Source organism: Gymnogyps californianus, chromosome 28 (assembly GCF_018139145.2).
Source record: "Gymnogyps californianus isolate 813 chromosome 28, ASM1813914v2, whole genome shotgun sequence".
NCBI classification, from domain to species: domain Eukaryota; kingdom Metazoa; phylum Chordata; class Aves; order Accipitriformes; family Cathartidae; genus Gymnogyps; species Gymnogyps californianus.
This window is the reverse complement of record NC_059498.1, coordinates 2,259,066-2,286,830: the sequence shown is the minus strand read 5'-3', so window position 1 is coordinate 2,286,830 and position 27,765 is coordinate 2,259,066. Positions and strand designations below refer to the sequence as shown.

The 27,765-nt window shown below is 50.9% G+C and overlaps 2 protein-coding genes across 3 annotated transcripts; one reads left to right on the top strand and one right to left on the bottom strand.

Annotated features, from left to right (window-relative positions):
• Positions 1-1,362: 1,362 nt before the first annotated feature.
• DBF4B (DBF4 zinc finger B) lies at positions 1,363-14,650 on the bottom strand. The gene is made up of 11 exons (XM_050911801.1): positions 14,540-14,650; positions 11,780-11,971; positions 10,598-10,648; positions 9,888-9,957; positions 8,879-8,949; positions 8,259-8,295; positions 6,227-6,269; positions 5,245-5,361; positions 4,880-5,006; positions 4,060-4,169; positions 1,363-3,473 (listed from the first exon to the last, which is right to left on the bottom strand). Exons 1-11 carry the CDS (start codon positions 14,648-14,650, stop codon positions 2,078-2,080), a joined length of 2,325 nt encoding a protein of 774 aa, XP_050767758.1. The 3' UTR covers positions 1,363-2,077.
• Positions 14,651-15,010: 360 nt separating this feature from the next.
• Positions 15,011-26,546, top strand: CCDC43 (coiled-coil domain containing 43). Of its 2 annotated transcripts, XM_050911973.1 has the most exons (5): positions 15,011-15,187; positions 20,575-20,662; positions 22,882-23,017; positions 23,701-23,759; positions 25,071-26,546. In XM_050911973.1, the coding sequence occupies exons 1-5, from the start codon at positions 15,011-15,013 to the stop codon at positions 25,256-25,258; spliced, it is 648 nt and encodes a 215-aa protein (XP_050767930.1). In that variant the 3' UTR covers positions 25,259-26,546. The 2 variants fall into 2 exon arrangements, with proteins under 2 accessions (XP_050767930.1, XP_050767931.1); XM_050911974.1 differs by lacking the exon at positions 23,701-23,759 and having other exon boundaries at positions 25,071-25,209.
• Positions 26,547-27,765: the final 1,219 nt, after the last annotated feature.

Here is a 27,765-nt window from a genome sequence, read left to right as displayed (position 1 = left end):
GGAGGTCTGCAAGGTTGCCAGCCCAAGGGTGACAACCTCTCCCAGCGCTCTCCTGGTGGTCCTCAGGACCACAGTGACAAAGGGGATGGGTGCTTCACAGGAGGGGGTCTACACCAGATGACAGTAACCTCCAGCAAGAACGCCTGACCCAAGGCCTGAACGGTCCCCGAGAGTCCACAAAGCAGCTCCTACAGTCCCCAAGACCAGGTAGCCCCATGTTGACTAGTGACCTACATCATTAGGAGGGGGCAGGCAGCAACCAGGGCTCCCTCTCTCCTCCACAGAAGAGTCAAGCTGGGTGAAGGACAACCATGGTCACGCCCCAGCTGATCTCCCAACGCCATCTCTGCTAAAGCCCCAGGGAAGCTCACTATCATCTCCTCCATTGAGCAACGCTGCCACGAGATAACCCAGTCTCTGCAGGGGACAACTGACCACCTTGAGTTTTGGTCACATCCACCAACGGTCTGGAGGGACCCACTCCTGGCTTGCCCTGCAGGCCAGGTCACCCCTCTTCGCTGTCTGAGGGGCACAGAGCTGCTCTCTCCCTCCAGGAGACTGAGCACACTAAGATGTTGGCCGGTTGGTGCACCAAGCCCATTTCTACCTCTCTTCCAAGGATTATCCTCCAGCTGGGACAGCAAGCAGGTACAGGGACATGTCCACTGCAGAGCCTCATGCCTGGTGTGGTTCAGCTCCTGCAGCAGCATACTCAGCCCTTCATAACCTGTATAGGTACCTTCTTCAGCAGGTAAAGAGCCGCCAGAGTTTGGCTGTTGCACTGGAGAATGATTTAGCTCAGGAGGAACCTCTAAAGTCTCTAGTCTGGCCTCCTGCTCACAGCAGGGCTACCTTATCCAGCTGTTCAGGGCTTCACTTCAAGCCTTGAGTGAAGGAGGATGGTTGTCCTTCACTCACGGCTTGAAAATCTCCAAGGACAGACAGACCCCACTGCTCTGGGTGCCTGGCCCAGGGCTCTCCCACCCTCCTGGACAGTGAGCCTTTCCCTACCTGCACCTTGGAAGCCCTAGTTTGGGACATCTGGCACCACTGAAAGGTCAGCTCCATCCTACTTGGAACTGCCCTTCAAGAAGGGACAACCCGCTTTTAGACACCCCTCAACCTCCTCTTGGCAAGGCTAGCCCAGCCCCATCTCCTCTCCTTGGCCCCATGGCCAGGAGAGGTCAATAGTCTCCCACCAGCTGCTCTCCAGTTTCTGCACATCCCTCTTAACCTGGGGCCACCCCACACATGGCCACCCCTGCGCTGGGTACAACAGCTTCCCAGAGCCTGCTGACCACATTCCTAGGGCAAACCACTTACGGGGTGATGTTACTTGACCAGAGCCACCGCTGCCCCGTATTCAGCCTGGTGCCCACCATCATCTGCAGATCCTTTCCGGCAAGGCTGTCCAGTCATCACCAAGCCTCTACTGATGGACTTTTCACAAGATTTTGAGTTAGTTATGCTTAGGTCACCAGCCAAGTTTTACCCAGTGTACAGCAGAGCAGGATCTCATCTTCCATTTTATTTCAAAGTTTAAAAGTTTGCTAAAAACCCCCCAGCTTAGTACCAGTTACAAACATCTGTAAATACTCAAAGACATCCAGCAAACCCCAAACCACGTGAAGAACACGGATCTCACCCCCAGGGCCTTCCTCTCCATCTCTGCACCTCCAAGGACTGGGTGAGAGGAGGAACAGGCCACGCTCTCAATTTGGAAGGGCAAAGAGCATACTCCTGCTGAAGAGACACCTCCAGAGAAAGACCATCTTGTCAGCAGCCCAGTGAGGAGTTAAAGAAGGAAGCTATCGGTTCTAAACATTATCAGCAAAGAGGGAAGATCCCAGCCCCTCTCGCAGCCAAGGACAGTGAAACCACTGCATCACCCATCAGTTCCCAAGAGGAGAGCTGCCCAGGTTGTCTGCGGTGTCTGGAGACCACCGTGCAGCTGACGGTCCTCACTCCAGCTCTCGGCCGTACCTCCTGGTCCTGACAGGGAGGGTGGCTTGTTAAATCCCTTTCCAGCCACTTCACAGCTCCCACTAAGAGCCCAGAGAACAGCCAGGAGGTGGTTTTAGCTAGTCCAGCTGCCAAAAAAGGTCTCAAATATGGGGAAAGAGGCTCCTTTTGTCTCTGTGCAGCAGTTCTGGCAGTTCTTGTCCTCTTTGCATGCCCAGGAAAGCTCTGACTTCTGCTTCAGGACCGAGCAGAGCTGAGACTCATACCCACTGTCCCTCACATTGACATGTGTCCTTTGGAGCAAGTCCCTGTCCACAGACTGAATCCTGCCATCCTGGACGCCTGTTAGTGTGGAGAGCAGCTGGACATCCCAGTCTGACTCGGAAGAACTTTTGCTGAAGTCATGATGAGCCTGTGCATTATGTGGAAGAGGCTGAAGGAGCCCAGGGCACAGAGCCTGCTCTTTGCTGTGGCCTGGGAGGTCAGGTAGTTCGGGTGCTATTTTTTCTGCTGCTCTGACACAGAGCGAGCAGCAACATCTGGCTCCAGCCACAGGCAGTTTTGGAGAGGGCAACGGGCCAGTAGGACAGCTGGTCTTGCTCATTGTGCTCTCCAGATCAGGACTATTCACATTTCTGGTTGTGCTTTCATTCTCCTCTCCGAGCTGCTTCCCTTGGGAACTCACATTCGCTCTGCTCCAGCCATGCTCGCTGACAGTGCTGGCTGCGGCAGCCTCTGTGGGATCAAATCCCACAGCTTCACGAGAACCCGGCTGTGATGCAGGGTCCCCAGGGTTCCCACATGGGCGCAGGTCCAAACCAAGGGAGCTATGAGGTCTGTTGGAGAGCTTTGTGCTTAGGGGCAAGCTGCCAGCCTCCGCCACACTGGGCAAGCCGGGCTCAGACGTCTGTCCTGCACCCTGTCCACCCATCCCACCATCCACTGGGTTTGTCTGCTTAGACGGAGAGAGGTCACTACCCAGCTCCAGCCTGGGCTTCTTTCCCACCTGGCTGCTCTGTCTGGAGGAGAGCCGGCGTTTCCTGGAGGCAGGCAGTGCTTGTGGAACATGGCTAATAGACTCAAGCACTTGCTGTTTATGAGGTTCAGATGAAGAAGCAATTGCTTCTCTGACATGAGCGGCCGCTGCGTGAGTCCCCCAGCCCAGGTCAGGAGCCAAGCCCAAATCTGTATCCCCCACTGCAGGCTCCTCCGTGGCGCCACGTGCAGCACAGACCCCTCTGGTGAGTCCTGCTCCAACAGGCAGCCCCAGAGAGCAGTTCTTTGACAACCCCCCTCCTTCTCTGGGCTTACTGACCCTGTCCCCAGGCAGGCAAGGGGAACATCCCTTGGTCTTCAGGCCATGATCACGCTCCGTATCAATGAACACTTCCACAGCACCCTGCTCAGGCTGCTCCTTTTCCTTTCCCAGCTCTGCTGTCAGCATCTCAATTCCTCCAGTAACTTGCGCTTGAGGCACCAAGCGTTCATCTGTCAGGCAGGACCAAGGCACCCTGAGAAGAACCATCAGTTAATGCTCACTCTCTCTAGGCCTAGCAACACCCTCCTCGCAGCGACATGAAGCGCTTTCTGCAGTGCAGGGTGTTGGAAGCACTTGCTCAGGAGGCAGTAAAAAAATTTTAGACTGGTAAGGCTCAGCAAACAGTGATACTGCTGCTGGCAGAGGAGACGGGCAGCATGAGGGATCTCTCAGCCTTCTCAACAGCCCAGGGCCCAGGCACAGGAGTGCCACAGAGCAGCAGGGTTTGCGTCAGACACGGGGACAGAAGAGATGGGCTCAGCTGCCCTTTCTAGTTCAAGAGGCACTAGAAGTCCACAGGGAGTTTCCTGAAGCAGAGAAGTCACAGAAAGGCAAGAACATCTCCCACGACTCATCTAAACCTTGCCCGGCAGGTGCCAGGTTGGTCCTGCAGTCAGCCGCAGCCCTCTGCTCCCTGCTGGCTGACTCCCTGGCACAGGGCACGAGCTAGGGACCAGTACCACAGCAGCACGGAGACTCAAGCCCTGTTCCTGTGAGCATGCCGTGCGTCACCATGCTGCTTTTTGGCTCCAGGAGTTACCAGATTTGCAAAGACTTACTTGGCTGACTGCTCCACAAAGTTGTTGGTGAGCTGCGAGATGACACGATCCACAGGGGCGTACTGCGAGTTGTCCAGTGCAAACCGCTTGTGCTGGGGGCTCTGGAGATGCTGGAAGGTGGCAGAGGCCCTTTTACCAACACTTACCTTTTCACAGGAGGGAAAATTGCAGTAACAGCCACTTCCCACAGCCTAACAGACTAGAGGGCAAACAGCCTTTTCACCAGATAGAGCCGTTGTTTGGAAGCAGATTTGGGAAACATATGCAATGCTGTTACCCCTGGTTGCTTACAGCGAGTATTCTGTTCCCATAGACACCTACTGATGAGGAGGTTGTGTCTATATCTAACAGCAGCCTACAGCTTTCCCCAGCAGCTAGTAAAAATGCAGACTCCAAATACGTACTGTCTATCACTAAAGGCTGGGCTCTGAAAGCCACATTGTTTGGCATCTTCCAGGAGATAAAAAACTTCTTCCCACCTTTTAATCAGCCTGCACCCCCCTGACTGCCGTGGAATAGGCTTCCCACCTTACAGATCAGGTAACGGGATGATCCTTGAGGCTCGAATAGCCCCAGAGATGAGCATGTCGTGCTCCAATCTTCAAAACCATTGTTTGCGCAGATCAGGAGGTCAGAGCACAGATATACTGTGGCTTTCATCTATGAGGCTGATCCTACAAGATACCACGAAGGCTGTATGTATAGCAATCTGCCTTCCTTCCAAAAGGGTTCATACTGATAACAGGCACATCACGACTAACTAAGCTGCTGAGTGGTCCCTGTATCTTTTGCAAGGAACCAGGTCCCGGGGAGCCTTTACCTTCTGCAGCTCTTCAAAGGTCTCTTGGCAGCACTCACAAAATCCCCTCTTTTTCTTTGGCACAGTGACTGGTGTGGATCGGGGGCTCTTCTCCCCCTCGCTGCGCATCGGACAGCCCTCCGCACCCCTGCAAGGTAACAGCAAAGATCTTCCCTGCCCTCACTTGACAGCATCAGCAGGAACCCAGCTGCCTGCGTAAGGGCCAGGGAGGCAGTGCTGCCTAAACTACAGCTGTTTAACCCAGAACAGGGCTCCTTTCACCTGCACCCAGAAGGCAAGTGATTCTCTAAATCCCAGGAACCAGCAGGGCAGCAGTTAGCAGAGGAGTTGGGTTAAAAACTTGCACAGAAGGAGCTACAACCTACCTGGCTCTGCAGGAATTCGAGAGGCTTTTCAGAGGCTCAAATGGGCTGGAGCTTTTGGGTGCCAGGAAATTCAGGTCAGGAAAGCTTTTGAACTGGTGATGGAAGGGTCGGAATTGCCTGAAAGCAGCAGATCAGGACATCAGACTTCTGGCAGTGATAGCACGGTTAGAGAGCTGTCCCTCCCTCAGAGGGGCTCAAGGTGCTGTCTCATTTATGATGGGATACTGGCCATCGCTGTCCTTTCATTTGGGTGTTCCAGAGATTTCCCATTTCTCACTGGAAGTAAATCTGATGGCCAGTAAGGGCACTGATGGGGGGGATGTTTTGGACAGAAGGCAGGCTTGCCTGCTCAGCTAAAAACCCACCTTCTGCCCCCGAGGCACAGCAGCAGCAGCCAGTGCAGTATTTTCAGCTACACAGCAGCATGGGAAGGCTTTGGTTCCCAGATGACATCTCTCTCTTCACACTTTATTGCATGCAGCATGTAAAATCTAATATTTGACTCTGCAGCTGCCTTAAATGTTGTCTTCAGAATAATTAATTAGCACTCTGGATACCGTTAGAGTTACAGAGATGTTAGAAACACCACAGAGATCAGATCCCCTTGTGCTGGATGCTGTAATCAAGTTACAGGCCCTGACCTCATGTGTTTCAATCTCTCTCCTCATTTCAGAGGGCTCAAGCAGATTAAGTGACCCGCCGAGGATCACAAACAGAATCTGAGCAAGGAAGTAACTCTGTTGTCAAGTCTCACTTAACACCTTTTTTTCCCCCTGACATATGAGCTACCTAGATTGTTTCTCTGTACTCCCCCTGCCTCCCTCGAGGAGAGGGTCAACTTCCCGGTGTGTAACAGGGTCTCCAAAGAAGCCACGCTCTGCCTTGCGGGCAGAATATTCACCGCAAATAAAACCAATACAGGACTCCCTCCCTGGGAGCCCCTGAGGTTTTAAGGTGTGACGTTTAGAAAGACGTCATTTACCTGCTCTGGTCTTCAACCTTCAGAAAAGGGGGCTTCAATTTTCCTGCTAGAAAGAAAGCGGGTTAGAAGTTGCCCTGGCCAAATTCCCTACTTATTCATGCATTCCCCAACAGAATTGGGCTACAGAGCCAAGCTCATCAGTACTGCTGACACCCGTGAGTGCCAAGCGATGGCTAAGCACAGCCAAAACAGCTCTTTGGGTAATCTACAGGAATCCCCACCTCCTGAGTATTCAGTAGGGTGACCATACCCTAGAGGCAGCCCAACCGTGGACTGTTTCCACCTTTGAAAGAACAGCCAGCTAAGCTGTTGCACCTTTAATGTCTACTCAGTCTTATCAGCCGGTGGCCTAACCCCAAGCCTCCAATTCTGATTCAAATCTTAAAAACTGTCACACATCCTCTGTGCCGCCAAGCACAAGAGACGAGTTTATAAGAAACAAATTGCAGCAGCAGTTGCACAAGCACAGAGCTCTGCATCAACCCTTCCAACACCTTTTTCTCCATTTACCTTTACACAACAGCCTGGAGTTTAGAATGGCTCAGGCCAGGATAGTTAAGTCAAAGCAGTAAGAGCTGCTGGACACAAACCAACATGCTGCATAGCCAAGCCCGGCACAAGAACACTACTAAAGAGCAATATCTGGCCTTCGCTTGGTCCCTGAGGAGAGCAAACAGCAGCTATGCTTCCTACAGAGGCATAATATATATCAAGGGAGCAGAAGAAAACCTCAGTAGTGCATTCAGGGAAAGTGTTTTCAGAGTCAGGCTGGGAGAAGAAGAGGCTACCACGTCCCTCCTGTCTCACAGGTATGTTCAACTTGCAAGCGATAACATTACGCTCAGCCTGGAAATCTGAGTACAGATCCGGTCAAGAAACAAATAAACACCAAGGTATTCCCACAGGGTGTCTGCCTGACCCTGAAACCAAACCTCTTGTGCCTCCCTTATTGCCTCTGAGGGGCGAGGTGTTTTGTTTTCTTGTGATCCTGGCACTCAATGCTATTTTCTCCAAAGAAATTTTAACCTCATCCTCCAGAAAGGCTGAATCCACCTGTCCTCACCAGTTAGTTCCTCGAGCCTCATCCTGAGCTTGCATCAAATGTGCTGTTACGTCACTAAAGTAGCTATTTAAGTACAGGGTCAATTTTTCCATGTAAATGCTGCCACATGCTTAGCACTTCTGAAAGCAAGGCCATGTTTAGGGCCCTAGATAAAACTCAGACTGGTGCACAGGTCCTGAGCTCTCATGGCAGAGTGCTGAACAGTGACTAACAGTTCAGCTGTCACTGCAAGTCCCCAGGCAGGGTTCAGAGCGTGCCACAACAAAGAGCTCTGAGCTTGCAGCAGACAATCTGCCTTATCCGACAGCTTTTTGAACCTTTTTTCACCACCTTCCCCTCCAAACTGGAAAATAATCTTCTGAGCGTCACACACAGAATCGAGGTTGGAGGCTGCTCTGAGATATTACTGAGCGTTCATTCTCCGACGAGCGAAGTCAAGCCACAAATTAACTTACGTCACTGGTGCCAATCTCAGTACCACAATTGGCTCTTGTCTAATTGCAGATGAGAACCTGGTTTTTCTCCCTCCCCCCTCCTTTGGAAGTGTTATCCCTAGATTGGTGTCTCAGCAGTACATTTCAGCCTAACAGAAGTGAGTGGGCTGTGAGGAACATGCTCTCCTCTGTAGGATGCATTATTCTTTGAAACTTCGTTTGAGCCAGTGGATTCAACGTGCAGTGCCAGCAGCACAGTTCTCAGGTGCCTCAGGATGCTGGGAGCTGCTCTGCAAACGGTTTACGGGATTTTTAAAAACACTGCCTGAAATCAAAGGCGTAACATCCGCAGCTGTATTAGGAGGCTGCAGTTAGACTCAGACAAGGAGTTACAAAACCCATTCAAGACAAACTGCCTTAACAGTTGGCATATTTTGGACTGCTCAAGTCTCAGATGGATTTTCAAATTCTAAACGAGGCTTCTTCAAGCAGCTCCGCATCTGAGTGTAAATAGGGGCACAACTTCCAGGCCTACCTTTGCAAATTTTTGATCCGGACGCAAGGCATTTTGCCTAAAGGAAAAAGTAACATATTTAGCATGGGAGCCAGCACAGGCAGAACTGTAATTACTGATCCCATAGCAGCAAAGCGAGATTACAGCAGTCTCACCCACCACTTCAGAGCTCCTGCATCAGAGACTGTATCGCCTCCCCCTTTGTCTCCCAAGTTACCTAGAGTTAGTTTAAATACGATATACAGGCTGCCACTCTCTGATCTTATGCCCTGCCTTCTTGCTGACCTCCCCAATGCAGTAAAAAAATACTTCAGAAAGCCAGCGTACTAGCTGCATATGATCTTCAGTTTACTCTTAGTCCCTTAGAAGTCAAAATCAGTATTAGCTCTGCTACAGATGATGCTGATAACTAACGGCTGCCTCATTCTCATCTGGTTTTACCCCCACTTTATAAAAGGAAAAATTCTTTGAATTTTGTCATCTCCATCAATAAACAGAAGCACCAGATTGCCCAGCGTTGGATGAAAACCTAGGAGATCACCCCGCTTACTAGCCCGTTAGCACTAGAGGAGCTAGAAGGATTGCTTAGAGCTACTGAGGGATCCTGAGCACCTCAAATTGGCTGGAGTTAAGGGAGTTACCTCTGTCTTCTGGCACCGCTTCCTTGCTCCCGAGATGGCACGCAGCAGCTGTTGAGCATGTGACAACATTTCTGCGCAGGTGGGATGTCAAAGAGCCATAGCTCAACAAGAGAAGGTGAGCTGTTCCCCTCCACCGACGGCAGCACAAGTGTAACTCCCCATCCGCACTGGGGAAAAGCACGTAGCGCCTGAGCCTGCCATCCCCTGGCAGAGCATCCCCGCTACACAGTTAATTTGCCCAAGAAGCAGCCAAGAGTGCTTTGAGGGACGGCACCCCGTTTTGCTCTTTTAGCAGAGCTGGAGGCTGGCTTTAAGTCTCTGCAGAAACAAGACACTGTTAGGAATTTTGCAGCACACAGACCAGACCCCGGCATTGGAAAGCTTGCTACACTGCTGCAGTTCAGCAGAGCTGGCTGCTCAGGAACATGTACTAGCAGCGGCTGCCTCCATCCTGCACCCAGACGAGCTCAGCCACGGCTGTATGTCACTGTCATTGGACACTCAGGAACCTTTTACTCCAGACCTATTATTAGAATCCGAGTTTCACCATCTGTCTTTCCCATCACCCCCTCCCCATTCATCACTGAGACGGGAAGCGCCTTCCAGCACAGATCCTCAAACATCAGCACTTCCTAATTAAAAATGACCAAATCCTGCCATTATCATGATCTGTACTTCCAGGTCAATTAGTGAAAACGGTCTTTTTGGAACAAATTAATGCACTGACCAAGCTATTAACATTTTCTAATATTATAGCTTCAGTATATTACAACATACTCAGTGTTTGCTATTGTAAATGTGACAGTAGCATGTTCTATACATTCAAGGTAATCCAGTTTTTGAAGGGCAGACCTAGCTAGCCATGGTCAGGACGGCATCAGTCAAGTACCGGGTATTGCTTGTAATTTCTTCCTTCTCCCGTACCACACTCAGTACATCACTTCTGCTCCACCCGTCTCAAAAATCACTAATTACCAACAGCTAAATTTCAGCCTCCAGAGAAGGATACCATCCACGTGCAAGATCTGGACTCCCCACAGGCGAGCGTTGGCCAGAATACTGCTGCCACTGCAGGTGTCCTGTACAAACAGAGAGGTTTGGCAAGGTACAGCTCAAAGCAGAGACGGCTGTGTGAGCACATGCAGCTCTAAATCTAGTTTAGAGAGATTTTCCTGTTGCCCAATTGACAGACCATTGCGTAGCTGTTATTAAAATCAGGGCACAGCAGAAAAGGTTCTAACTCATACTTTATCTACCCCAAATAAACAGTAGCATCTAGGTCAAATTTTTAATCCCTGCTATAGCATGAGCTTCTAAGTGGGCACTGAGATTCTTTTGGCCATTTGTGATATTAGTGAAAGGACTCAAGGGGAGCCTTTTGCCCCAGCTATGTGGCTTTAGTTCTTTCTAGGCTAAAAATTCAATCTAACAATGGGTCTTATGTTAATAATTCTCTTGTGTTGAGGACCCAGATCACTGGGACAGGCCTTAGAAGTACTAACATGGACAGATGATACGGCTCCATGAAGAACAGTGCCCAGGAGCACTGCACAATATTCTGCAGAGCCACAAGCAACTGCTTCATACCTTTACCAGCCCCAGAATCTGCTCCCTTCAGCAGGCAGGGGCTCGGGGGAAGCGGCTGGCACTGGTTCTGCACTGCTCAGCAGTACTTTGAACGTACCCAGCTAGAGAAAAGCCCATCCACACGCTGCTCACCTGATTCTTCATGGCCTTCTGCAGCAGTTCCTTTCCCCTGCTGATCAGGGCCTGCAGAGAAAGAAGCCAAGTACTACATTAAAGCAAAGAGCTAGCAGGCAGCAGCAAGCTGAGGACACCATGGCTGTCCAGTAAGAATGATTTCTAACGATACCCGCTCTCTGCTGGGGAGGGGACTCTGGCCAAGACTTCATCTCAAAGACAGCAGGACTGAGCATTTCCAGGGAACGCAAACCGCAGAGGCAACCATTAGGTCTACACTAAGCAGCTGTTCAGCCAAGGCTTGGCTTTTATTGAACAGCAGCAAATACTCCAGAGCGAGCCAAGAGGAAGCAGCAACTTAGCTCGGAAACTCTGCCTGCCACATCCCAACAGGCTGGCAGGGGTTAGGAACACCCTTGCTAGCCCTTCCTGGGAACAGAGTCTCATTTGCAAGCCAATGATTTCAGCAAATAGGTTAAGCTCTTTGTAAGACAAGTGGATAGCGCTGTGAGCAAGGACAGGGGAACAAACACCGTGCGTGAAAGCCCTGACATCAGCTCAGGCTTCCCTCCTGCAGGCGGTCCAGATCCAGCTGGCAGAGATGCCCGTGGCAGAGACTGGGGCAGTAGGCTCTCCCCACAGTCACAGCTTCCAGGGGACACCAGCAATCAACATGGGACGTTGGAGCTTTGGCCACAAGCACTACTGACCAGAAATCCCAGACCCGCCAGGGTGAATAGGACCTACAGAAATCCCTTCTTGCAAGCTGCCCTTGTAGATCTCCTCCCAAGTTACAATGGCCTTGCCCTACCTGTGTCTGTGAGCATGCATCCAGAGCCTGCAACGGTTTTATCTTGTCTACACTTCTCTGGCTTTTCTAGACACACTTCTGCATCAGGACAATTGCCTATTCCGTTGGGAAGTCAGCCAAGCCCTCTATTTCCTCTGCCATTTGAGTAGATACCCTTGTTTACTACCTCACAGCTGTGACACGCATGTTTGAGCAGACAACGATGCGCAGATACAAGGAACATGGGTACAAATATAAACAGCCAGACCAGGGGAAAAAAAAAAAAACAAAACACACAACATGTTTGCTCAGAGCAGGAACAACTTTACCTTCCAACACTGGTCTCAGGTTCTACTCTATAGATCCCTTGGGCCAAACTTTGAGGTGGCCTAAACCTTTATAGCTCTTACAGTGTCTGGTGGCTTCTGATGAGGTCTGGTATGGTTCCCTTTGGAGGTAGAAGGCATTGGGCTCGTGGCTTTTGCATCTTCTGAAGTTCTATTGCTCTGCTTCTCAGTCCAAGTCCTGGCTTTGTCTCGTTTAGCTTCTTTGTTGCTGGAAACCACGTAGCTGACTTCTTTGCTTAGGAAGCTTTCGGTCACCTGTAGCAAGAGACAGAACAGAGCAGCTCTGAAACTGCCCAACTCTGAGCTGAAAGAGTCCTGCTAAACAAGATCTACTGCCTTTAGCTTAACTCCACACACAGTTAAGGGGCTGCTGAAAGGACTCAGCTCTACAAGTAGTTCCTTCTTCCATTCCTTACTGCTGTCCCCCAGAAGGAGAGGAGATCCTATGATGCGCAGAGCACGCACGCCCTAGAGATACACTGCAAATAATCACCAGAACCTCCAGATTGAGAATTCCATGACATTGTCTACCATTATCTACTCCTCAAGCAATGGTTTCAGAAAAAAAGCAATAGCCAAGAAAAAAGCCCTGGACATCATGCATCAGTGTGGAATAGCTCTGTTCTCAGGAGACCAGAACACATTTTAGCAAAATAAAGTAGAAAGCGAACAGCTGGGACAAGCAGCTCCACATAGAACAGGGCAGCAGGGAACTAGAAAGCTGAAACACACACACCCCTTTGCACAGAAGCTATAAATCTGAGGAAGAGGTGGAAAACCAAAATTGGGGATATTAACAGCAGGCTTATCAGAAACTCAGCAGAAGGCAGACAGTCCTGGGGCACTAAAGCACAGGTATGAAGTCCACAGGAAGACAAAGATCTGAACAGTCTGAAATTGCAGCTGCTGAACAAGCCAGTTCTGCCACGTTACAGAATCCGTGTGGATCGAGATCCTGGACCCACCTGTGTCAAGTACCACAAGCGACATTGCAGGCTGCCCTGCAACAGCGACTTGTGTTAGGGGAGATCAAGGGGGCTGCAAGCACAGAAGAGAGCAAATCAAAATCTCCCCATCCAAATAACGCTCCAGGGTGTTACCATCCCTACGTCAAGGCTAAGTTCAAGATACCACATGCAGGTCCAAGGCCATAAGATGCCCTTAACTTGGTCCTGAACAACACACAGGACCTGGGTTTGGATATTGCTATTGAAGAGCTGTCTTACAGGTGGTGGCCATGGTGTAGTTGAAGTCAGTATCTCCACGGGAACAAGAGGAATGAGAACTCCACTCCCGGTGGACTGCATTTCAGAAAGGGAAGTGACCCGAGACAATGTTTGATAAGAAACTAGAAGGACAGTCAAAAGGCTAAAATTATTTCCAAGTAATGTGGCAGCTACATAGAGAAATAACTGACTGCTGGGAGCAGGCGGTTCTCAGACTTGAAGATGCACAGCTAAATAAGAGATGCTACAAGGAGAGTGTCCCTGAGAGTTGATGGCACATCCAGGGGAGGACAGAAAGAAATCAGCAAGTTCAGCACGAAGGCACAATTAAAAAAATGGAAAAAAGTGCAAGTCAGCTTCCCCACATGTCTTTACAGCCAACACATGATCCTGGCAGCAGAGATACAGCAGGAACAAGAAGTAAATGAAGATTTTACACCTGTGTGTAGCATTGAAGGATTTAAGGAGGTTTTGGGGTGCACATGAGATGATCCACCTCAAACAGAGATTAAACAGTCTGAAAACAAATAGTAACAACTATTTGTTGTTACAGGACCAAGCTGTACTTAAGAGTCATAAGGAAACTGAAAGATGAAACAGATGAACGACCAGCTGCTGGGTACCAGCCCTGTCCTCGTTCCAGCCCGCGTGACTGAAGTGATGCTACTTTTTGAAGCATCTTGGGAGAGGATATAAAGAATTGGTGAGCAATATCAGCACCAAGGAGATCTGGAGAGGCCACAAAGAATGCCATATGGATCCACTCAAACAACAGCTTCACAGGGGGAAGGGTCCAGATGGCTTTTCTGGGAAAGCCATGAGAAAAGCACACAGCTACAGGACAAAAGAGACTTGGCTGCCGTTACGCTACTTTACCTTATGTTGGATTCCAGGAAACATTTGGAAGTCCCGCAACTTCCCTAAAAAAATTAAGCTGCCACAGGCTGTTGTGAGGGATGAGGGGGAAGCAGGCAACCAGTTACCACCACCTGGGAGGTGCCCCCATGGCCAGGCAACCAGTTGCCATCTACTGGAAAGCGCTCCCAGGACCAAGCAGCCAGTTACCCCTGACTGGAAGGCGCTCCCATGGCCAGGCAACTAATTACCACTGTCTGGAAGGTGCTCTCATAGCCGGGCAACCAGTTGCCAGCACCCAGAAGATGCTGCCAGGACCAGGCAACCAGTTGCCACCACCTGGAAGGCAGGGGCAAGCAGTTTTCATAGCCGCTGGTCCCAAGCAGGACCACGTTGCCCAGAAGCACCGTGTGGGGTCCAGAAAGAGCCAGCAGCGAGGTGGCGGGGAGCAGCAAGGGAAGGAAGGCGGCAGGGGATGGAGGGCGGCCGCCCTCCCCGAGCGGCTCCCCGGCTGTGAGGCGAGGCCGGGCGTCCTCCCGGGCCCGGGAAAGGGAGCCGGGCGGTTGCGTTGCGACGCCAAATCAACACCGGGAGCAAGCAAGAAAATAAGGAAACCATTAAAATAAAAGAGCAGATTGAGAAAGGGAGCGAGAACGGGGGCGGGGCCGCCGCAGCCCCCGGCCAGCCGGCGCGGGCGGCCCCGGGAGCGGGGAGGGAGCCGGGAGCCGCCGCGGGCGCTCACCCCGCCGAGGCGCCGGATGGCCTCCGCCAGCTGCCGCGCGCTCCGCCCGCTCGGCAGGTCGAGGTAGAAGGACTTCCCGCGGAGAGGCCGGGGGGCGGCCGGGCCCGCCATGGCGCCCTGACGGGGAGGCGGCGCCGCCGCCGTTTAAATTCTCGCCCCGCCCCTAACGGCGGCGCGACGGCGGCCGCGCAGGGACGCGGCGCTCCCCGCGAAGGCGGCGCAGCGCGTTCGCCGCTCCTGAGGGGAAGTGAGCGGGGCGCTCAGCGCAGCAGGATGCGGACACGGGCACCGGCGGGCCGCCCCGCCGGGTACCGCCGCTCTCTGACCGCGGGCTCGGGCGGGTTGATCCCCTGAGCGCCGCCGCTCTCCCGCCGGCGCCGCCACAAGTTTGTCCTCCGCGGCCACCGTCGAGCCCCCCCCCTTCCCCGCGGGCGGCCACGTGCGCATGCGCAGCGGCGGCGCTGCTCCAACATGGCGGCGCCCGGCGGGGAGGCGGCGGGCGGCTTCGCGGCCTGGCTGGCGGCGCGGCTGGAGGCGCTGGGCCTCGACCGCGCCGTTTACGGTGCCTACATCCAGGGGCTGCTCCGCGAGGAGGAGAGCGACGAGGAGCGGCTGGAGGCGCTGCGCGGCGTCCTGGCCGCCTGCCTGGTGAGGGACGGGGCGGGGGGTTCCTCCCACCGGCGGCCTGGCCGGGCCGGGCGGGACGAGTCTCCCAGGGTGAGGGGCTGGTTCCGGCGGGTATTGCCGCCCGGTCCGCGCCGCTGCGCTTTCCGTCTCCCCGCTGGGACTCCCCCGCACCCCCAGGAGCTGACGGGCGGCCGCGGCCTCGCTGGGCCCGGAGGCTCCGTGGGGGGCTGGCGTGGAGAACCGCGGGGGACACGCGGGCGTCGCTCCCCTGAGGCCCTGGGGTGGATAACCGCCTTCCCCAGGGGGTCCTCAGCACCTCCGGGGGCCTTTGTGGGCCCTTCAGGTGTTCGGAGTTTGTTTGGGGTTTTTTGTTTGTTGGGGAGAGGGGTTTGTGCCAGCGTTGAGGCAGAGTGGAAACTTTGGTAGCTGCTGTGGAGCGTGGCTGTTCGTGTGGGGGAAGAAAAGGGTCGCTTTTTATTTGCGTGGAGGACACAGGGTTTAGCCTGCGAGCTGGGTGGCTTTCTGGTAGTGCCCAAGTGCAGTTTAAGACGTGATTTTTAATGGCAAATCCTTCAGAGTGACTCAACGATAGCTGTGTTAGATGGTCGTCATTCCTCCAGCAGATCTCGTTCCTCACAGCACGGTGTTGTCTTCCAGGATCAGGCTGGAGCTGGAGTCCATCTCGCAGCTGGGACAGAGATTAACTGCGCTGCCAGCCATGCGTGGGCAGAGGCTGGAGCTCTCGGGGTGGGCAGTGCTTGCCTCTCCCCCCACCAGATTTCTCGGAGAGAGTTAGGAGAGTGCAGAAAAGAATTTCTCTGCAATAGTCACCGCCTTTAGGGGCTGTAGGATTTTTACAGTATCTGTATCTCAGGATGTTGCATAAATGGATGTTTTCTAGTGTAAAATGTTAAATAGTGAGTGCGTGCTGCTGTTGATTAACAGTCTGGTCAATGGCTATCGCTGATTTCCTCCCAAAATGTCTGTATAGGAGCACAAAACCAAAGGGACTTTGTCGCTACAATCAGCTTTTTGTTATCATAGGTAACTATATCATGTAATTCCTTCCGTTCACTGACTGCATGCCATTTTAAATTGGTTTTCCTAAAAGACAGAGCACCTCTTCACTGCCTTCCACCATCCCTTCCCCACCCTGGGGCACCAGCAGTAAGGCAGCTTCTAAAAGAAGCGTAACTGTCGCAGTGTAGCTTTGTGCCTAAAATAACAGGAGAAGCAAACAGTGCATCCTGCTGGCGTTAGGGGCAGAGCAAAACGTCTTTGGAAAATGCTGTTCTAAAATAGCTGAGGTTGATTAACTTACCTGTAATTACCAGACTTGCTTCATTTCACCACCAAAGGCAGAGCCCGTATCTGATCCTTGACCACACCGGTTGCAGACTCACAAGCCTGGGGTGGCCCTTACGTTTCGCTGTGTGTGCTGTTTCCGAGCCCTGGAGGTACGTAGTGCGGTGGCCGTCCCTTGCCCTGCAGTAGGCTGCGTTATGTTCCGATATTTCCCCTTTTCCCTTTAGTGCTGAGTTACCCTTCTCGTGTGCTGCCGCCCAGTTTGAGAACTGGTGCGGGGTTTTCATGTTGATTGAGTTCTGGGCTGTCTTTGTCCTGCACATGTTGCACCACAGCCCTGTTTCTTCTCTTCATTTTCTTCTTTGTGACACAGTTGCAGCTGACTTTTGCTTCGTTTGCAGTTTTGAGCTCAGTTTGATTTTTCTGCAATTCTCGTAAAACAATTTTGTTTCTTGAACCCTCAAGCTTTTGAATTACCTTTTTTTCTTTATTTGTAGACTCTATGCTTATTTCTGTATTGACTTTTCAAAAAATCTTTTATTTGGTTAATTTGGGGCCTTTCTTGCCAAGGCTTTTATCTTTGTTCTGTACACAAATTCCAGGTAATTTTTTTTTTGTTTGTTTGTTTTTGACAACCCTCATGAAAATAAATTTCAGGTGACCTCTGCGCTCATGTCCACGGTTCCTCAGTCCTGACAATGCCATGCATTAGTTCCCTGAGTTTATTCAGATGTAACCATTTCAAATCAAGAAACTGAGAACCGAGATCTATTTCTGTTCAGCTCTTCTCTTTAAACCAGACAGAATCCGGCTCACTTGTATTTTCCATAGCTAATTTTTCTCTGTATTTACTAACCTCTAAACCAACATCATTTCTTGTTTGTTTGGGGAATACTAGATGAAAATATTTGGTAGTTGCACCCTCAGCTCTCTGAACTCCACCACTATTGGTAGTGTTTGCTCTTATACGTGGGGAGCGAGTGTCCCAGAGGCACAGAAGTCAGTGCTCTGCTAGAGGTCTCCCTCCAGACCGCAGTGAGACGGAAGGGTGCTACAGCAAACGGCGTGCACTGCATGGCAGAACTTCTCTTTGCTTCCTTCCCTGATGGTTTAGTTGCACCCAGGCCGCCCCATCGTGTTTCTTTTCTGTTGCTTCATTCGTGTCCGTTCACACACTGTCATCTTGGTCTTTTGTTTTTTCCTTTCTCCAGCTCCAAGGCTGCTTGTTCATTGTTTCTGGGATCGCTAGAACGTCTCACTTTGTGTTCTTCTCCCCTCATAGGCCTGCCTCCACCAATAAACAAATACCTGATGTGTTTCTTATTGCTCAAACCCTCATTAGAAGGTTGCGCAGGTCTCTGCCATCAGTGTTAGCCTTCTGCCGTTCATTTTCCTTCCCACTTGCTGTCATTCCTTTATCATCGCTTGCCTGATTTTCTTCCTCCTGCACACTGAAACCAGGCGTCCAGGGAATATGTCTCTCCCAGCCTTCTCTCCTCGCTTAATATAAAGTTGCTTATTGTTTTGCCAGCCTTGATTCCAGTGGGCCAGTATTCCCGGCACTCAGGGGAGCCCATCCGTTGAGGAGGATCCTTTTACTATGAGTGTTTCTCACACTTAAAAACCTTCATGTCTTCTGTGTCCTTGAACCATGCTGATTTTCCTTATCTTTTCATGACTGTATGTGTGTATGAGGGCTGACACAAGTGCCTCTGACTGGCACTTGAAATGGTGTTTCCGTGCACATCGTCCTCATCGCTGGTCTGCTCATCCAGCCCGTGTTCCTGTGAGGATCTCAGTGTCATCTCCCGGTGGGAGTGGGGTCAGTGGGTTCTTCCAGACCTAAACCACCCGTTCTTATACCCGATCTTAGCAGATGAGGCATCATCCTGTCCTCTGGATCTACTCTTGTTTAAGGCATGTTGAGTTCTTAAAATGGAGTCTGGTATCAGTGGGAATCGCAAACCGTTCGTCCTTCTGCTGTTTCTGTGTTTGCAGATCACCTCCTCTCACAGCCTCGAGTATCCCGCGTGTTTGTCCTTGTAGCATCTCCTCCCCAACCCAGGGACCTTGTTCTGTTGTGTGTACGGCCCTGAACTGTGCTCGTGATCTCGGCGCTTGGCCACTTTGTGTGATGGCTGTGTGTCGGTTCTCCTGCCACCTGCCTGTTACACGCAGAATTTTGTACTTAGCTGTTGTAGGCTCCGGGTGGGAGGACTTCATTCTGCGTTGCTCTTTATTTGTATTGGAGCAAAAGGTGGAGAGATTTTTGCGTATGTTTTTATCTCGTGTCTCCCACAGTTGTGGAGAACTCAACTTTTTTTGCTGTCCCCCATGCAGGTGGGCTTTGCTCTGCTGGATGGGTAACGTTTTCAGTGACAGTCTGTCCTGGAACCTGAAGGTGCTTTTTTTGGGTACCTAGTGCCCAAGTTTTCAAGATGAGGATTGTGAAGTTGGTGTCTTTTTGGTGGGAAGTCTGTGCGCAGGGGTTTGGTGTGCTCGTCTTTGAAATGCCAATTACTGCATGCCTGGCTGTGAAAGGTGGGGAAAGGGGCAGATGACGGAGGTCTGGTTCCTACACACCTATATAAGAAATTCTTTTCTAGGCAGAGTTTATCAGGTTTTCTGCCTCTCAGAGCTAGCTTTTGGCATAGGCAGGGTAGGCAATGGTCAGGGCTGGCAGAACAGCTCTAGTAAGAGGTCACCATTGCTTTGCTGTCCGATTTTTTCCTGCCTGAGTGCAGTGCTGCTGCCCCAGAAGAGCAGGATGACCGCAAGGATTTGCAGGCAGTGCCTGGATCTAGCCTGGGCATTAACAGTGGCAGTGCACCGGCCAGACCTGGCAAGGTGCACGGGAAGGGGACGTCTCAGTCCCAGCTGGCTCATTCCGGAGGTGTCCCTGGCCAGCTAGTTTCTGTTTGATATCAGCTCTCCTCAAGCCCCTCTGCCTCTCTGCTGCTGGTTTGTCCTAAGCAAACCCCATTTAGTGTTAATGAGCAAAATAAATAAAAAAGTATCGAAACTTCCTGCCTGTTGTACACATACACCTTTCCAGTGAAGTGCTCCTGGCTGTAACTCTTCAAAACACTTTTCTTTTTTATCAGGATTGTGTTTCTTGCCTGGATTCAGCTTCTGTAACCTGAACTCACGTACTGGGCAATTCTTGCAGAAATGCTGTGACCGCGTGTGGTGAGATGGGGTAGAGTAGTGTGTCGCCTGTCTACTGCTGGAACTTGAATTACGGTGTTAATCAGTCCCCCGAGAAGCTGTACGTAGGCACTGGGGAGAGAGCTAGTCATGGTGGAGCTCCACAAGTGAAGGATCTGGTGATGGGAATACTGTCCTGGTGCTAGTTGGGTGCGTTTCCTTTCTCCCTGCAGTTTAGTCTTCCTCAGTAACGAACAACAGTGTGAATACATTCCACTGCCACCTTTAGATCGTGTTTAATGCTCCAGGCAGGTCAGGGAGGACAAGAATATCCCTGCTGGTGGGAGGAGATGGTCTGTCAATACCACCAAAGTGGTTTCAGCTCGATACTGGCCCTGACCCATGTTTTATCCAGTCGAATTTATTTGCTGTAGTGAGATTGGCTTGGAGGTGGACTTTGAGTAGCTTCTCCGCAGCCTTGCTCAAGAAGAGAGACAATGCTGGGCAGTAGATTTCTAGAGCGAAGATACCCCGATTGCCTTTCGTCGGTGTTTGTAGGGCTGTTGCACCTAGAGAGCCAGCCGCTATGAAACCAGCGTGTGTTGTTAGAGCTGTATCATGTGAAAAGTAAACCGCCGTGGTGATGCAGCATCTGGCGCGGTGCAGAGCTGTTGGATGGCAGCCTTGACACCTTGTGTTTGCATAGCGGGTCAAGGCATTCTCTAGTCCTGAGCTGTGTCAACAAGTAAGTGCATCGCATGACTTGTGTCGTCCCAGGTTAACCAAAGTCCTGTGTGTGCATTTAATGAGTAGATTTCGTGTGAAAAGCTGTATCGCTTGAGCATATTGCTGGGTGTTCAGATTCTTTGCAGCTGGTACTTTTCATATCTGATTCATGCTTGTTTAAAGCAGACCAACTTTGTTCCAAGACTGAGAAGTCTCTTTTCCCTTACTAGGAAGAAGATCTCTTAAACGATGTTTGCAGGGAAGTAGTCGAGAAGTGGTCTGAATCTCAGATTGTTGACGCCAAAGAGAAAAAAGAAGGTAGTGTCGCTGCTCGGTGTGCCTTTCCTCGTGGTATGAGTAATTTGCAGGGCCTTACCAAGATGAGAACTGTGTGTTCGTCCTGTTAGGAGTTAACGCCAACGCTGCTAATATGTTTGCAGATCTGACTTGCTTCTCATTGCCATTGCTGCTTATTTACTGTTTTGTCTTCAAATATGAAATGAGGATGAGGAGTTTCACTTTTGGCTGTCCCTAGCATTGTGCTGCTCTTTGGGTTCATAATCCTGCAGAGGAAAAGCTCTCTCTTTTTTTTTTTTTTCTGTAGGATTTTTTCAATTTCCTTTCACAAAACACTTAGGGCTTTCTCCCCGTTCAATGCTAACAATGTAGCGGTGGCAGCCCGCACTCTGATGGTAGATGCAGTTGTTATGGTGTAAAATGCCTATGCTACTTCAGCTTATGCTAGTTTGGAAGGCAGGCGTTTTTATACAACTACAACTGCACCTGTGGAGAGCTGTGCTGTCTCTTCTGCTGCTGCTCACCCCTGTACACATCAGGAAGCATCCTTATTTTCTTCTTTCAAAATCTTCTCTTAAAACTGTCCTTTTTTTCCATAAATGCTTGTAGGGGGGGAAGCTCTGCGAGGCTGCTGCTGCTATACTAATGCTGCTCCTTTCCCAGTCATGTGTATAGCCCCACCGTTTCTTTGTACCCTCTGAATTCATCCCTCGTCTTCAGCTGTCGGCTCGGGAGCAAAGACCTCCGTCTTGTTCTTGTTCATCGGGGGAGGCTTGTTCTGGTCATTGAGCAGAGCTCTGGAGTACAATGAAGTCATAGGCTGGAAAGATTTTGCTGGTTTAAGCATACTGCATGGATCAATTAGTAATCTTCCAACTGCACGGACCTAACCATAGCCCGTGACAATGTAACATCCCTTTTGGCTAAATCCTGCTTTTTGTTTGCTTTGGATTTTTTTGTTGGTTGTGTTTGCAAACAGAATATTGTCACTGACTGATGTCATTCTAGAAATAGTTCTCCCAGTGAGCCCTTATCGTGAGGCCTGTGTTTATATAGCGCTTTTCTTGTTTAAACCTCAGCATTTCACAAATATCACTCACCTCCTCTTTATAGACGAGGCAGCTGAACTGTGCAGCAGTTCAGCGGCTTTCCCCGAAAATTCACTGAAGTCTGTCCTTGGCCTAACCTTGCCTTTGGCTGAGGACAGGGAAAAGTTACACTAGTCTGTGCATTAAATAAAATAAATCCCTCTTTTGGGGATCAGTGATTGGAATTGCTGGAGCTGCTGCTGGACTCCTCCTGCTCATACCATTGGTTAGCCGCAGGGATTTTTCTTACTTCTCACAGAAAGAAGGTAGCAGTATGTGTCTAGGTTGTTAGAAGTGCAAGGATTTAATTATTTCACTGTGGTTCCATAAAAGGATAAATCCCCTATGAAGTCAATATCTACTTAGAATAACAGAATCCTGAGGATAAGTTACTAACAAACTAAAAAAAATTTGATGTCAAAACCCAAATGTCATTTTAAGAAATGGGCAGCAGAACTTCCATGTTGAAAGGTAAATCAGCTGTTTGTTTCCCTAGGTAGGTAGAAAAGAAAGAGTATTAAACTGATCAGCCACTTTGGGATTTCAGAATTTCTATTTGATGTGGTTTTAAGTGCAAGGTTAAACAAACACATTTAGCCGCTTTTAACCAGAAGAGAATGCAGTTTGGAGTAAAATGGATTTTCATTAGCAAGAGTCTTACTGTTTTCAAAGTTTCGTTGTGAAACTTCCCTTGCTCCAGGAAAAACAGCGTCTGATTGTGGCCGCGCATAGCACGGGGGAATTCCTCCTTGCGAGGAGAAGCTGGTGTCATATCACCGCATCAGACGCCGTGCTGGCCTCAACCATCCCCTCGCTGGCTCTTCAGCAGCTCCTGCTCTCTCAAGTCTGAGATTGAATTCCCAAAAACAGCCGGCTCGCCGCGCTCTGTGCGCTGACAGCACCACCAGTGACCTTGTGGGAAGGCTTGTGGGAGGTGGGGGATATTTTTGGGTGAGGCTTCTCCCTTTAGCTCAGGGCATTTGTCCCCAGTGACAGCTGCCTCCCTGCAGACGGGACACAGCCTGCGACAGTGGGACGGTGCCTTTTGGGGCCTGCAGACGTAGGAAGCAGCGGCATGTGGCATCTCTCAGCTGGGACTTCACTGCCCCGTCTGCAGGGACTGACTGATGCTCTGACTCTTCTCCTTGCCAGATGAGATCCAAGCCATCGCCAGCATGATGGAGAAGCAGGCCAAGATTGTGGTGAAGCCAAAGGAGGTCTCCCAGGAAGAGAAGCAAAGGAAAGCTGCCCTCCTGGCCCAGTATGCCAACGTGACGGATGAGGAGGAATATCCTTTTCCTGACCCAGTTGAGACTCGGTGCTTTGAAGGACAATGTTTATTAAAAATCTCGTAAAACAATGCCTTTCCGGCTTTGAAGTGTCTAGCGGGGAGAGTTGGGGAAATTTTTCAATCTTCCTTCTCCACAATGAAGTAAATTCCATGGAAAAAAGCATGGAAGCTCCTAGTCTGTGGAGTGCCGTGAGCAGATGCTCTTTTGAGGATGTTTCTCTGCCATTTCCACACTCCCCACCAACACATGCTTGGCTGGGTAAGGTTTGCCCAGTCCAGGTGTGTTGCAGAAGAGGAATGAATCACCTCCTGGTAACTCTGTGCACGGTAGTTAATGTATTGAATTTATCTCTTGCTTTCTGATGAGAAATCTGCTGAAAAAATCCTTTTTAGAGAGAGTATGTGTAGAGTGGGAGAGTTTAAAGTTAACTCTTTGTAGTGCTGAAGAACAAGTTCTTCCGTGAAGAGCACAGTTGAATAGGAGGGAATCGTACCTGGCGCTCGAGCAGCAGGAGGGAGCTGGACATGGGGTTTTGTGCTTGCCTGGTCTTTGTCTGCATGAGTGTTTAGCTTCTTCCTCGTGGCTTGATAAAATTGTTATTTAACATGTTTTGAGTTAAGTGTGACTGTATAGAGGCACAAGTTCATTACTGATGTCCATATTTCCTTAATTCTCTCACTGGCGAGGATGAACAGGATGGATCGATTGCAACAGCTGTAAATATTGGATCGGAAAAATGTATCCTTTGAATTCTCAGTGATCCAGGCTTTTTGGAAGGAAGGCAGCTTCCACGGTGAGTTTCCCACCCTTCCTTATCCGTGCTGATACTCCCTGTTTCTTTAGGGCCACCTTTTAGGTTTGGTGATTCATTTTTCTTTTCATTTGACCTTGCTCATAATGGAAGTTAGACGTCCATCTGCTCCCTGCCCCGTGTGTACACCAGAGACTGATCCTGTCATTCTCTTTTCTCTCCTCTATTCCTTCCTTCCCTCTTCCACCCTCTCTGAAGCTTCACAGAACATGCTTATTAATAAGGATAATTCTCCCAGAACAGCAGCTTAATGTTAACTGGTGTCTAGAGAGGTAAATCATGTCAGGAATTCAAAAGTTCAACAGAAACAAAACTACTGTGAAACTCTTAAGGCCGTGGTGCCACTGAACTGCAATGGTGAACAAGGACCGAGTATCCCATGTTTTTCTCAACACAGTAATTTGGGCCATTCCTTGAGCTCACCAGCTGGCAGGTTTAAGATGGAAGCAGGTTGATGGTTAGGAGGAAGAGACAGCGGAGGAGACACCCACCTGCTCTTTCTGATGCTCTTCCCAAAGCATTTGCCACCAGGCGCTGCGGGAGGGAGGACACGAGACCGTGGCGATCCTTGGTGTGAGCTGCCTCACCCGTTCCCACATCTGCAGCCTTCCTCCGTGGCCGGCGGGATGGGCAGAGCTGCCCCAGCCAGCGCTGTGCGGCACCGTTCCCATCCCATTAGCTGGGACCGACCGGTGGGGAGCTGCTGGGATGCCTTGCGCCCGCTGGCTGTCAGCTCCCCGTCCCAGGGCTGTCAGCTGTAATCGCAGTGTCTGCAGATACATACGCATACGTACGTGTACATCTAGGTAAAAACATACATGTCATATACACAGCTGTAGTGAATCCACTTGAGGAAGCTGAACCGTATGTGTTATTTTTCTTCCTATTATGTTTGTAGAGGTTTTACAAATTTTTTTACATATCGGTCTTAAGAACCTGTAGGCAACTTGATTTTTCTAGGAAAAAATCCTTTTCTAGGGAGCGTGCATTTACTCTATATGACTTTTCTATTTGGAAAAACAAGCAGAGATTCCTTTTTCTTTCTCCATTCCTCATTCCCAAATTCCTTACCTGCTTGGCGAGGAAGCTGAAGTGGGAGTCAGAAGGTGAAGGGGGAGGTAGAATAAACCAGCCCGTGTGCTAAAGCCAGTGTCTAGCGTAAAGCGCCGAAGTACGGCTGCAGAGCGGAAGCTGTGCGGCTTCAGCCAGAGCGTTGTCTGCCCTTAACACACCGCCAGCGCTGTTCCGAAACACAAACGTGGAGGATGTCGTGAATGCCAGGAAGCTGGAACGGGAGCTGCTGCGAGATGAGTTCCAGAAGAAGAAAGAGCAAGATAAACTCCAGCGAGAGAAGGATAAGCTAGCCAAGCAGGAGCGGAAGGAAAAGGAGAAGAAAAGGACACAAAAAGGCGAGCGGAAGCGATAGCTGGGGTTTTCCAGTTGGACTCTCAAGGAATAAAATTAATAATGAATATGGTGTGTGTTTAAAAAGCAGCAGAAATTCTGGGCACGTGGCTGGCGAGTGGCTCTTTGGAAGTGTTCCTTTTTTTTTTTTTTACATAGCAGAAAAGAAATTTCAAGCACCTCTTAAACTCGAAGTGTGCCATGTGCTTGTGGTGTCAAATGTCCCAATCGGTTATTGTGGCCAATGTCTGTACCAAAGAACAGTGAAGTGATTATGTCCATGTTTTTAAATTGATCGATTTTTACTTCTAACCACTTCAAAGCAAAACAGGATGTAGGAGAGGGCTTCCAAGCTGGCTGCGTCCTCCTGCCGGCCTTGGTTTGCAGCAACAGTGTGTTACGATTTGAGAGCAGAGCCCCTTTCTGATGTGTAATTAAGGACATGCTGCTACAGGGCGAATGTGAATTTATTTACACTAGCCTTGAAAAATGTATTTGCAAATACATGTATTTATGCTGCCAAGAACAATGCTATGTCTTCGTTCTGGCTGAGCTGAGAGAGCAGGGTTTGGAGCTGACCTCAGCGAGGGTAAGCGCTGTTCTGCAGCAAGAGAAAGGAAACGTTATGAAATATATATGAGTTGCAGCTGCGAGACTGCATCACCCACAGGCTCTTGGTAAGGTAAATGCCACGCTGATTTGAGCATCAGCCACAGTGGCAGCAAATCGGTCGAGTCCTTACGCTACTTTAAGACTTCATGCCAGTCGCTGGAAAATGGTGCTCCCTGATGTTTCGTGTGGGTGAACATCGACTGTTATTTCTACGGTGGTTGCCAGGGCGAATGCTTTAATGCAGGCTGGGCGCTGAGCGGCTGTAGGCGAGTTGGATGCGCTGGGTTTACGAGCCGGTTGCTCTCACCATGCACAGCTGCAATCGGGAGCTGCTTGTGGGGGCTGAAGGCTTCTCTCGCCCGAAGGGCTTGTTACTTGCTGTTTCCAGCCTTTTTTGTGACGGTGTCACCTGCCTCTGGAGAGGAGAACACTAATTTCTGTAAACTGAGCGTGAAGGAGGAGCTGCAGCGCTTTTGGGGGCATGGGAGGAACCGGCATGCCTTGCCCCTGCGCTGCTTTGTGCTCTGGCTGCCGTGTTCACTGGCAGCAGGCGGCTCCTGAGCTGCTGACCGTGCCTGTCCCCGTTGCCTGCTTCCAGCACCAGTCTGATGAAAGGGTCATGCCTCCTGTTTAACTAGCTGCTGCAAGTGTGAGTACCTAACTGCTTTATCTTTGGACTTGAATAATAAAACTGGTTGGCCAAGAAGTGGGTTCCTCTCTGTCTGAGTGAGCGTCGCAGTTAGCGATTGTGGTGCCCGGTGGTGCGGTGTGGGGGCTCCCCTCCGGCCTGTCCGCTGTCCTCGCTTTCCCCTTACCCAGCAGCAGTATTTCCGAGGGCTGACGTGCTGGTCCTTGTTTATTCACACCTCGTTTCCGAGGCTGCAGTGCCTCCCTTCACCTCTTCCCCGGGGCCTTGCAGGGCAGTGAACAAGCTGTGCTTGTCCCCAGGGCTCGCTTCCCGGCCCAGCCTGGGGTGCTGCGGTGGATCCCGGCTGCAGCGTCGCGTTTCAGGGCGGTTCACGCTGCTGCCGGTGTGCGGGACTGCAGTGGGACGGGGAGGCAGGGGCAGCTACTGAGAAGGGTGTCACAGCACCACCACCGCACAGGGGCTGCTCAAGCCCCAGCGCTGTGGGCTGGCTCTCGCTTTCTGCTGCGACCCGGAGCCCTTCGCACAACCCCTGGGCTTGAGGCGGGGTGAGGGCACTAAGCTGTGGCTCAGCACCCGTGGCTGAAGCAGCCCTGGCCACACACGGGTTTGAGGAAGCTGCTGGTTGTCCAGGGCGATCTAACACTTCCACTTGCACCTCAGTTGCTCTGGCAGCAGTCCTGTGTTTTCCTCATGTTCCTAAGCCGGGCACCAAGAGCTCTGCGACCTGGTACTGAACTTCCCCAAACCTCTACTTCCAAGTGGCAAGCAAGCCGAGGGCTGGAGCTGCCCATCTACACGGATGCCGGCACACCACAGCCTCTTGCAGCTTCTCGAGACCTTTGGTTGTAAAGGTCTAGAGAAAAGAGCTGCGTTCATCTCCTCGTGACAGGAGCTGAACCCCCTCTGCGCGCTACCCAGCTCAAGAGCCAGTCCAAAACCAAAAGGCTACACCGTATGTGCCAAAATGTATACATTCAATAGTTTGTATGGATTGAAGAAGTGCACCGAGGGAGCTCCCTCCCGCAGACGGGCGGATCACCTTTGCTGGTACCATTCCTACCCTGCACCCACAGCCAAGCACAGGGTGTGAGGTTAAGGCTGGCCAGCCCAGACTTCGCTCCCGCAGTTAAGAAAGGCCCTTTTGGGGACAGGGAAACGGGAGCAAAGGAAGGTCCGGCCCCACGGTTTTCAGCAGACATCCTGGGGCAGCGCGGGAGAACCACAACCATCCAGCAGCACCTCACCGAGGCAGCTTCACCAGCATTTGG

Excerpts from the sequence above, each read along its gene's own strand:
- DBF4B (XM_050911801.1), bottom strand. The coding sequence starts at position 14,650 with ATGGCGGGCCCGGCCGCCCCCCGGCCTCTCCGCGGGAAGTCCTTCTAC. Across the intron at positions 11,972-14,539 it reads CCATCCGGCGCCTCGGCGGG|GTGACCGAAAGCTTCCTAAG; the intron begins GTGAGCGCCCGC and ends CTCTTGCTACAG. Across the intron at positions 5,007-5,244 it reads TCGAATTCCTGCAGAGCCAG|GGGTGCGGAGGGCTGTCCGA; the intron begins GTAGGTTGTAGC and ends GTTACCTTGCAG.
- CCDC43 (XM_050911973.1), top strand. The coding sequence starts at position 15,011 with ATGGCGGCGCCCGGCGGGGAGGCGGCGGGCGGCTTCGCGGCCTGGCTG. Across the intron at positions 23,018-23,700 it reads AACGTGACGGATGAGGAGGA|TGGCGAGGATGAACAGGATG; the intron begins ATATCCTTTTCC and ends TAATTCTCTCAC. Across the intron at positions 23,760-25,070 it reads AAATATTGGATCGGAAAAAT|CGCTGTTCCGAAACACAAAC; the intron begins GTATCCTTTGAA and ends ACACACCGCCAG.